At 36.8% G+C, this 12,079-nt stretch overlaps 1 protein-coding gene across 1 annotated transcript in view; it reads right to left on the reverse strand.

The window, feature by feature from the left end:
- Positions 1-124: 124 nt before the first annotated feature.
- The window catches only part of LOC137401129 (kelch domain-containing protein 3-like), a 54,748-nt gene continuing 42,793 nt past the window's right edge, over positions 125-12,079 (reverse strand). The window contains exons 12-14 of the mRNA XM_068087495.1: positions 5,676-5,848; positions 4,342-4,506; positions 125-447 (exon numbers count right to left, since the gene is read on the reverse strand). Coding sequence (XP_067943596.1) covers positions 325-447; positions 4,342-4,506; positions 5,676-5,848 — 461 coding nt within the window. The 3' untranslated portion in view covers positions 125-324. The remainder of the gene's footprint in view (positions 448-4,341; positions 4,507-5,675; positions 5,849-12,079) is intronic.

The following is a 12,079-nucleotide window of genomic DNA, read 5'->3' on the forward strand; positions in this document are numbered from 1 at the left end:
TTTTAGGATGAGCTATATTTTTCACTTTACTAAGTACATATGCTACTCTGGTGAGAACCTGCCACTGCTGTCACATGCCTCCTCAGCTGCCATAAAACCTATAAGACTAGCTATTCAATAGGAGTTTGGTTGATCGGAAGTTTGCATTTACACTGTATGCATTAACAGATGTGTTTGCAAGAAATCTCTTAGCTTCTGCATTAGAAAATGGAATAATTACAAATCGTTAAAGCCCTACATAAAATAAACAATAATTGCAATGCTACGCAGCGAGAATAACCATATATGGTCAAAAGCAAGAACTAATGTCTGTTCATGTTATCCTCACTTAAAAAGTTTTAACAGCGAAGGGATCAATGCCGGTGTCTCTGCAATGTACTTCAAATAATTAGGATCTTTTCCCCAACGCTTCATTCCGGAACGTTCTAGCATAGGAATTCCACTAACCTACAATAAAAATGCAACATTCTGAAAACTCATTTTTTAAATACACAAAATTTAATGGAGGCAACTTGGAACTAAACACATTGCACATGCTACATTTAGCTAACCCAATAATTGGACATTAGCGAAGTGTTCATTTGATAAATTTTTAATTTCAATTTTTTAATTTAATTATTATTTAACTTGGTGAAGTTCACAACTTTTTCTATACCACTCTTTATAAATCCGAGAGTTGTCTGCACATTATCAGTACTTATGTTGTCGCTGCATAACAGGTAGATGTATTTAAATATGTGAAAATTCTGATACCCCAGAAAGCTTGAGATGGCGGTTGCTGTACAAGGAAGAATCGATAGAAAATAAAATATGTATTGAACCATTAGATAGCCAAATGTATCAATTTGTAAATATATATATATATTTTTTTTTGAAGCTGCTATGATGGTTGTACAACGATCGTAGCAGCTTCAACAATCCATCAAAACGAACATCAACAGAGCTAAGTAGTTATATATGGCAGCTTAAAGGTTGACTTGCAATAAAATTCACATTACAGTTATTTGGTATCAAAAGATTCACCATGTCTTACTCGGTTGTGTTGTAGGTGCTAAATAAGTGGAAATGTGATTAAAAGATCTTAAAAGCTCAAAAACGAAAAGCCGCCGTAGATTGGAATCTGTTTATTTCGATGACGTAGTCATGAAATTTGGTTATCGTCTTGTCACATGATGTTCTCACGTGAATTGAAAGACCAATAAAAAGCTCAATATAAAACTTATCGTAGCACTAGTTTATGGCAAACACTTCGGGTATTACCGAAAACCCCCGTATCAAATATAGATGCTCGCTACTTTATAGTTTTGTTTTGGTCTAATCGGCAAGTTGTAATCTGATCATGTGACCCAATACTTCGCAAATAATTTCTGTAGCACTTTTCGATTATCACATGTGACCAACAGGCTCGTCATGATTATCAGAAAATGATATGTACTCCTTCAAGCTAAGGCTAAAAAGTTGAACGAATTTTTACGGTAAGTTATAGGATATCACTGCTGAAAGTGACAGCATTACGATGACGATAAAACAGACGCATAAGAACAATAGACATGGTTTTATTGAATGCGTGAAGTATATTTGTGAAAATATTCCGACGAATAAGGTTGCACGAAACAGAAACCATCTCTCACAAATATGTCAAATTTGAGCTGTTTTGGAAAGAGAATCCAAACTACGGCGGTCTCAAAGTGGCTGCGATTTTCTGTTCGTTTTTGAGCTTTTAATCACCTTTCCACATATTTTGCACCTACAAAACAACAGAGTAAGACATGGTGAATCTTTTGATATCAAATAACTGTAATGTAAATTTTGTTGGAAGTCAACCTTTAAAGATCGGTCCATCCAGTACGACATCAAGTGGAGAATATTGAAGAGCACGAGTAGTTACAATAAGACCAGTAAACGCTGTAATTTGTGCATTTGGGAGAAGTACTTCAATCTATACAAACCTGAGCTTGCAAGTTTAAACTCACGAAACGAGCTTATGTCAAATGCAGGCATTCACATAAGCACTTGATTTGCAATGCTGTGACATGAACCAATTAAATTGTTGTATTATATATAGCTGGCTTTTATCTTTAAGCTACTCGATGTGTTTTTGCATAAAGTCATATGAGCTTCAGATCATTTTAGTTTTACCTGATGAATGGTAACAACCATGAAACTTTAAGTAGTAAACAGTTTTAAAAGTTTTCAGCTCTTAATAAATTTTATGTATGTATATATATATATATATTAGTTTTCATTTTAATTCCTTCCATCTAAAATCGGATTAATTTAAAATTAGTTTAACTCATATATTCTTTTTAAACAAAAACTGACTTTTAAATTATTGGAAATTGAATAATGCTGATAAGGTTGAACTGACAGAAAAAGTAAAGTGCAGTATTGATGCCAAAGCCTTTTATTATTGTTACAATAGCAGGGGTTTCAAATGTGATAACTTTCACATGCAACTAATGAGACGACTACAATGTTGACCAATATGGGGCTCAAACACATGACATTCAGCTTATTGGACTGACGCTCTAGCCAACTGAGCTATTCGTCTACCTTCAAACCAGGCAGAATAACTGAGAGCAAAGATTGCTGTTTGGCAGAAAAAGTGGACAAACAGACAGACAATGGTAAATACTAATACAGATAGCGTTAAAACAAAGCAATAGCGATACAAGGTGTAACTTACTAGAACTTACACTAAATGAAGCGTGACCTAATTTACAGTTTTTATCATTTTAAAAGCGAACTTGCAAAAAATCTCTGTAGATTTTATTAGAGAATATCGATAATTTTCAAATCATTTGCGATTGTTTTTGATGTTTGAGGTAATTCGAGTGCCAGGATGTTTTACGATTAAACTCAACACAACTTCATCGCAATTAAAAAGGTCAGATCGAGCAAAACTTTGATTATGACATCTATAATTGCAAAGAGAGCGACAGAATGGATACTTGTACCGCTTCAATTTGAACACAATAGCTGATGTCAACTATGGCAATGATAACAACTAGTGACATAATTTTAGATGTATTTTCCTTCTAGGGTTTTAACAGTGATTAAGTTTTATCGATTTTAATCTTGAAACATTCTGGCAGTCAGATCACGTAAACATCAAAAACAATCACAAATGATAGAAAAATACGATAGTTTCTGATAAAATCTAAAAAAATGTTGTGTACGTTCATTTTTCATAGTTTAATTATAATTCTACCATCTTTTGTACATCCACCTATAAAGTTGTAATATTTCGAGACATTTTATAGACCCTATGTGAAAGTAAATTTTTATGTAGAGACGAATATGCGCTAAAACTCTCTATCGGTCTATCCTATGTTGAAAAACTAGCATGTAGGGGATGATCACAAGCCAGGACTTGACTGCAATACTATAACAAGTCTTCATATCATAATCAGATTTCTGTGAGAGAATACTTCAAATGCCAATTAAAATCAAAAGTTTCCAAATACATAGCTGTGCTATTATGAAAAGCAAATCTTTGCATATTGTTGATTTCATATATCACTTTTACATGATGTGTTCATTCAGGCTAAACAACGACCTAAAGTCAAAGTTACCCTTCAAAGAGCCTATGTTTTTACACAGATATATTCAAGGAATGTCTGTTGATGATATTTATTGATTGTCAGAGTTTTAAAAGCTAAATCAGTGAACATGAGAAGACAATACACGACCACCAAAATCAGTGAACATGAGAAGACAATACTCGACCACCAAAATCAGTGAACATGAGAAAACAACACCTGACCCTCAAAATCATTGAACATAAGAAGACAAGACTTGACCATCAAAATCTGTGAACTTGAGAAGACAATTACCTGACCACCAAAATCTGTGAACATGGGAAGACAAATACCTGACCAACAAAATCAGTCAATATGTGAAGACAAAGACTTGACCACCAAACTCAGTGAGCACGGGGAGACAAATACATGGCTACTAAAATCAGTGAACATGAGCAGACAAGTAACTGACAACCAAAATACTTTAATTGATAGGAGCTCTGTGATTTCTTCTTATAAGTAGCCCAGCTACTGACAACCTTCAACCGCTTGTTATAACTTGTTAAACTTATAACTAGTTCTACAAATTCAAACATCCCAAAATTTGCTGTTGAGCCACAATAATTTCCTGAGATTACATCTAGCTGTGACCACTACAAATACTGCCAAGTATTCATGCTTCTAATCAGTGTCTACAAATAGTTCCCGTTTTTTACGTTTTATCTAAATAATAATACTACATTATTCCAATAAGTCAACCAATGGCCTTAATTACATTGCAAGTGTTGCTAAAATTACCAGAAATAATAAGAGCACTTACCTTAGTTAGGATGAAAGCAGAGAACAATGGGGAGACAACTGACAAATGCTCCCATCCCTTAAGGCTGTTGAATGCTGACACATATAGACCTGCCCACATGAGAATTTCACCGAAGTAATTTGGGTGCCTGGATAGAGCCCACAGCCCAGATGTTATAAACTTCCCCTGCATAAAAAGCATTAACAATAAAAATTGGTGCTATGAAACTCCCATGATACAATAACTAAAATAATGTTGAGTTTACAATTCTCAACAGATAAGCATACTGTGACTAAAGTTGACACAATACCAGTATTAGAAACCAAATAGATTTGCAAATCGCGAATAAAAGTCTACATTTCTAATTTTTGAAAAGGATACAGTCATACCTCGACATATGAGTGCCGAAACATACTAGAAAATCGAGAGAAATTTCAACCAAATTTTTGCCTTCAGATATGATAAAACTTTGAAATAGGAGCATACGAGCTGGTTCTTGATGGCCACAAAATGGCCAAGTATGTGACAGGCCACTTTCGTGAGCAGTCTTTCTCGATGAATCAGTTAAAAAAATTTTAAGAAGGCTAGCTAAAAGTTATTGTGAAAGTGAGGCAAAAAGCGCCAAGCCTGAAAAAGATGATAGAAAACTAAAATAAAGACAAATTTAGAGTCAAGTTTAGTAAAAGAGTAAAATTGAGCTTCAAGTGCATCTTTAGTAAGCTATATTCATTTGAGTTAAGTTTAAACTTCATGTTTTACGGCGTCACAAAAGTGTAGTGTACTGAACGCTATACTTTTGTTGTCATGATGTTGCCATGATGTCACTCTCACACCCCCGTTAGCCACTACATTTGTCTTGAAAGTAAGAAAGTAAGAACTACATACAGTACCGTACAAAGCAATCTTCCATTTTAATGTAGATCATAGCCACTGAATAGATATTCGTTATTTTGTGAGCGTATGTAGAGAATTACAACAATTAAAGACACGTTTTCCATCGTAACATCATATTTTCCTTTTTTAAGCGATCTTTCATTGTATGGTAACGGATTAACTTGTATTTATCTATTATCTATATGAAATAGCGTTTCGAGATATGAAAAATTGACATACGAGCTCAGTCCTAGAAGGCATTAACTTAGTATGTTGAGATTTGACTGTATTACAAATAAGGAAACTAATGCAATGGAAAACAAGCTAAAACGTTTTCAATTTTAATAAAATAATTTCATGTTAGTAGTAGATCTATGTCCTTCACACAGCTTACTTCCAACAAATGATTTTCATCATCAGCGACTTTCCCAGTGATTTGTTAGCCCTAAAGTACTCATGTAATAATGGTAGATGCTACTCACAGCATTCTCTGGTTGGGCTCGAAAGGAAGACTTCTGCTGATCAGCCACAATCTGTATCAGCCAACCAACCAGCCAGACAGCCCAGCCCAAATACTCCTTGATGCCAATAGGAACATCACTACGCTTGGCATTCTGTATGATAGTTGGCAGTAAGTTGCTAAACACCCAAACACCTGCTCAAAAACAAACAAATGCTCTAAGTCAGTGTGCGTCTAGTAAGATTTCTGACACAAACCACATTTTAGTGAATGATTATGCGTTTTCAAATTGTATATTATAAAAACTGCATTTATGAACAGGAAGTTATGTGTTGCCCGAGCTACTACTGTGACAATTCTCAGGAATCCATCCAGTTCTACTAAATTGAAGTTTAGGCTTCGAGTTAGCCGATTAAACTAAATCTGCTACCGATTGTTTATAATGAATTATGAGACAGTTTAAATAGTCTAAATCTCTGGTTCTTAACCTCAGACCTTAATTGAGTCAGTCTCAGGGGCTCGATGAACATCTTTTAAATGCAACAGCAGAAGTAGCACGTATTTGCAAGGTCATGTCTTTATGAAAATATATGTAATTTGTTGTGAGTTTATGCTTTGCATTGGTTTTTCTTTTTGAAAGCAGATGTTAATGTACAGTTCATTTTGTGCACCAGTAAAACATATATGTACCTAAGTATTAAATTTTAAAAAATCATATTTTATTTTTCAATGAAAAAGGGTTTGGTGAAACGCATATGAAGCTGGTGAAGGCTCAGTACAACCAACAAGGTTAAGATTCATCAGTTTAAAAGTACCTTCAGACCTTTCGTTTGCCTGTATTTTGTATTGATATAATTTTAATTAAAAAAAACATTTTCTAGAACTTGTAACCATCATTGTTATTCTTTATCTGTATTATTATCGTCAGTCAATATTAAAAGAAGACAAAAAGCTGAGGCAATTATGCAAAGACTAGCACAGTTGACTTCCGATTCTCAGGACTTTCCTTTCCACCAGACAATTGTCTGATGTGATCGTGTCAGTCCGAAGAATGACTACACTGACCAACAGGTAGCCCCCGCGATGGGCGAGATGAGCGATGCACGTGCCTGAGCAAATGCCTGAGCAAATTACTACTATTAATATTATACTGTACCCTATTGGAAATATAACCATATTTTACTTTCTCATGTATGCTGTATATACATATTTTACGTAATGTAGCCAAGAAGTATTTGGCAGGTTTTTAAAGTAGCTGAATAGCTCAGTTGGTTAGAGCGTCAGTCTGATAAGCTAAATATTATGGGTTCAAGCCCCATATTGGCCAACATTTTAGTCGTCTCGTTAATTACACGTTCAGAATTTTGTGATTGCGTGAAAGTAGGTACATTTAAAACCACTGCTACTGTAACAATAATAAAAGGCTTTGACATCAATACTTCACTCTTACTTTTTCTGATAATCCAACATAATCAACACAATTTTTGACATTTTAAAAATCACTTTTTATTAATAACGATAATGTGAGTTCTCTTAAACTATCGAGACAATCTAAGCTGTTTAATGTACAGTACAGTATTCAATTCTTAATATCTGGACTATTTTAATGTTCGGACATGGCTCAGTCCATATTTCTTCGAACAAACAAGGGCTGACTGCATAGATAAGCCTTTGAGCATCCCAATCTATGGATATGCTAAAGGCTTGTGACCAGCAAAATATTCGTCCATAAAAAGGTCTACGCCTGACAAAATCAAACTACGAGATAGCTTAGATAACGCAAACAGGGAAGAAAGTTTACAACCATAAACTTTGTTTGGCCTAATTAAGAATTATAAAACAAAAGTGAAATAGTTGCTGTTCTTCGGAAAAAAATTCGGTATTTGTCTGATTAGATTTTGACACAATCAAAAGCCAGCTTAGAAGGAGCAATTTGAGGATTCAATTTTTGCAGCAAGATATCTTGTGACAGTTTTAATGCGCCTCAACAATAATCTACATACTATTGTTACAGTACTCACAGTACATGTTAAGGCACATCTGTTACATGCACTGTGAGTACTGCATGGAGGATGCCAACAGAACGGCAGTACTGAGTGAAAATGGTATCCGATGTGAAAGAAGCTGTACCCACAACCTTATTGTAATAATAGCAGTTTCATGGTTTTAAAAGCTATCTCGTTGTGCTTTCTGAAAGCTTTCTGCTTTTTTGTTACAATAGCCTTTTCATAATGCCTTCTCTTTGTTCACAACTGTCAAGATGAACACAGCTAATAAAGTTTCTGTCAATAAACTGAACATTCAAAGTATTTAAACAACAGGTTATGGGCCCAGTCAACCCATTAAATATTATCAAAGAACTATGGATGAGAAAGGCTGGACTATAGATAAGCTGAACACTGATAACTATGCCACATGGAAGTTCAAACTCAAACACCTACTCATAGCTAAGGACTTATTTGGATATGTGGATGGAACCATTACTCTGGAGGATGATGCTAACGCTGCCGCTAAAGCCGAGTACAAAAAGAAGTCAAGCAAAGCTTTTTCCCACATGGTGCTTTCTGTGAGTGATAGTCTTATTTATCTCATCAGTGAATGTGAGGACCCAGGAGTTGCGTGGAACAAGCTCAGAGCTCACTTTGAACGTGATACACTGGCGAATAAATTATTTCTCAAGAAACGGTACTTTAGGACTGTTATGAGCGAAGGTTCATCAATTGAAGACCACCTACGTCACATGAAAGCTATCACTGATAAACTTGCAGCTATTAAGGCTAATATTAGCGAGGAAGACCAGGTGGTGACTCTACTTGGAAGCCTCCCGGAAAGCTATTCAACAGTAGTGACTGCACTCGAGGCTCGCGGTGACGATATAACTTTACAGTTCGCCACACAAACACTGCTTAATGAAGAACAAAAAAGGGAACAAAGAGCAGACTCCAGCCAGCGATTCTGGTGGTGTCAGGTCTAAAGCGAACTCTGACACTGCTCTACTGTCAGCAAGTAACCGCTTTAAACACAGTCAGCAACAATCCAAAGGCTGCTATATCTGTGGGTCTTTATAACATTATCAAAACGGTTGCCCTAAAAACAACTATAATCAGAGCCGTGAATCGCGTCGCGGCCGAGAACGAGGTTATGGATATTACAACAGTAACTCAAATCCACACCAGGCCAAAATATCTACATACGATGATAATAGCAAAGATGATGAATCGGCATTTACTGTATTGGAGACAGATGTTGACTCTCAAAAATGGCTGATCGACAGCGGTGCTACCAATCACATGGCGAAAAACAAAGCTGTATTTTGTGATTATTTTAAGCTAGATTCACCTGAGTACGTTGTTGTTGCCGATGGGTCTCAAGTTCAAGTAGTCGGAAAAGGTATTGTTCAGCTGCAAATAAAAATTCATGGAAATAAAACTAGACGTGCTACACTTTACAATGTACTACACATACCTGACCTACACAGAAATCTGTTTTCTGTAAAAGCGGCTACACAAAAAGGATATATAGTACAGTTTGGACATTCGAGATGCTGTATTAAGAATCAAAGAAAGATGTTGATAGCATCAGTATCTGTAGTAAACAGGCTATATTATCTTGATGTCGAGTTTGCTATTCATACTGCTAATGCTGCCGCAACCTCCTCCCTACTGTGGCATCAACGTCTCGCTCATGTAAACGTAAGCAGCCTCAAAAACATGAATCATTGGTGTGGAAATGGTTGTAACGTTATCGGCGAAATAGGTGTCTGTGAAGCTTGCGTGAAAGGTAAAATGTCTCGACGTCCTTTTCCAACTGACCGTGGCATTAAATCAAGTAGGGTTCTTGAATTGGTACATACGGATGTGTGTGGCCCTATGCAGAATGAATCTTTAGGTGGTAGCAAGTATTTTATTTCCTTTATTGATGATTTTAGTAGGCATGTGCAGATATATTTTTACGTGACAAATCTAGCGTGTTCCAGGCGTTTAGAACTTACGAATCATTAGTGACAAATCAAACTGGTCAGACTATAGGTACACTTAGAAGCGATGGTGGTGGAGAATATACATCTAATGAGTTTGAGAGTTACCTTTCAGCCCAAGGTATACATCACCAAGTCACCACTCGCTATTCTCCACAACAAAACGGCTGTGCTGAGAGATTTAATCGTACTGTTTGTGAGGCCGCTCGCTCGCTAATTTCTGAATCTCACCTTCCAAAGTCATTCTGGGCAGAGGCAATATCGACCACGGTATACATTCGTAATCGCCTCCCCACACGAGCACTTGAATGGAATACAACTCCTTATGAAAAATGGAACAACAGAAAACCTGATCTTGGACACGTGAAAATTTTTGGATGTTTAGCCTACGCTCACATACCCGGTCAGCTGAGACGTAAACTCGATGAGAAAGCAGAATCAATGGTGTTTGTGGGGTACAGCCTTAGGTCTAAAGCCTACAGACTCTACGATCCGATCACTAGAAAAATAGAGGTAAGACGTGATGTCACTTTTGATGAGACCAAGCTCGGTTTACCAAATCAGTCGTCAAAGCCAAGTGTAGACAACTCTGAAGCGGTGAATATTGACCTATCAGAAAATGAAAAGGCTCCTCCAACACCGATGGTTACACATAGGCGATCACCACGTTCCACTCAACCCATTGTTCGGTTTGGTATTGATGATTTCACAAACCTTGGTCACTCTGCTCACTCAGCAATCAACATTGTGGAGCCCCTTAGTTTGTCGCAAGCACAGGCTAGCACATGCTAGCACAAATTGTGATGCCTGGATCAAAGCCAGCAATGATGAGTATCAATCACTGATCAACAATGGTACATGGGAACTAGTTGATCTTCCGCCCGAACACAAAGCGATTGGCTCTAAGTGGTTTTTCAAGGCTAAACACTTGTTCAGATATTGCTGAAGCAGTGGGAGCTTTAGCCAAGTTCAATGCTTGCCCCACCCAGACTCACCTGACCGCTGAACACAAGACTGTTATATTTTTGCTTTTTCGTTGATTGCGATCATTGTGTTTTTTTTTTGTGTCACGAACTGGCTGTTGGTGCAACCATGTAACTGAGTGGGAGTATTGTAATAATAGCAGTTTCATGGTTTTAAAAGCTATCTCGTTGTGCTTTCTGAAAGCTTTCTGCTTTTTTGTTACAATAGCCTTTTCATAATGCCTTCTCTTTGTTCACAACTGTCAAGATGAACACAGCTAATAAAGTTTCTGTCAATAAACTGAACATTCAAAGTATTTAAACAACAAACCTGAGGACCAAACTTACTTTTAAAAGATCAATCTACATTGACAAATCCCAATCCACCCTTTTTTTGACGCCATCAAGTCGTTTGCACTTGCGCTCGTTCACGAAAAAACCGCCATATTTGTAGAAAACGATCGTTTTTTTTTAGTTAATAGTTCTTTTAGGTGTTGTTTTGATACCTTGATAAAAAACTGCAAACCAAAGCATCGTTTTCAAAAATTCACTGCAAAAGCTTCGCGTTTTTAACAATAAAATTGTCTATAAAGATGGTCAACAACGATAAAATGACGTCACGAAAAAACGAAGGATATGTTACAGTGTCTGTCTGCGTAAACACTGTGGGCTTCCGTATTTTTTTAGAGGATTTCATCCAAACTTCCATGCCTTTCAGCAGATCGCTTGAGAAAGTACTTGGTGCAATACACCCTCTGGTTCCTGAAACCAGCATCATAAATACCCACCTGCGGGTTAGCTGATTGAATATGAAAACCCGGACATCACACGGCATACTGCTAGTTTAAATTTTCAACTTGCATATACCTATACTGTTTACTTGTTTACGCCAGTGATCTGTGACCGCTGTATTGCTTGTTGACCATTGAAAAATAAGAGTAATAACAGAACTATATTCCTTTCATCGAAAAGCAAACTCAGTTGTCCTCAGATTGACAGATAAATTGTTGGTACTTATCAAAAGTACCCTGATGGTTCAAGACCACTGCTCTAACGATAGAGGACAGGTGCTTCAACAGTAGATGAAAGGTGCAATGACAGTAGAAAACAGGTGCTCTGATGGTACAAGACCACTGCTCTCACGATAGAAGACAGGTGCTTTAGCCATAGAAGACAGGTGCTCTGACAGTACAAGACCACTGCTCTAGCAGTAAAAGACAGGTGCTCTAATAGTACAATATCGCTGCTGTTTCAGCAGAAAACAGGTGTTCTAATGGTACAAGACCACTGCTCAAACAGTAGAAGAAAAGTTCTCTGACTGTTCAAGATCATTGATGTAACAGTAGAAAACAGGTGCTCTTACGGTACAAGATCAATGCTCTAACAGTAGGAGTCAGGTGCTCTAGCGGTACATGATCACTGCTTTAACAATAGAAGGAAAGTGATCTGACAGTACACGAGCAGTGTTGTAACAGTAGAAGACACATG

The sequence above is a fragment of the Watersipora subatra genome, chromosome 7 (assembly GCF_963576615.1).
Source record: "Watersipora subatra chromosome 7, tzWatSuba1.1, whole genome shotgun sequence".
NCBI lineage: Eukaryota > Metazoa > Bryozoa > Gymnolaemata > Cheilostomatida > Watersiporidae > Watersipora > Watersipora subatra.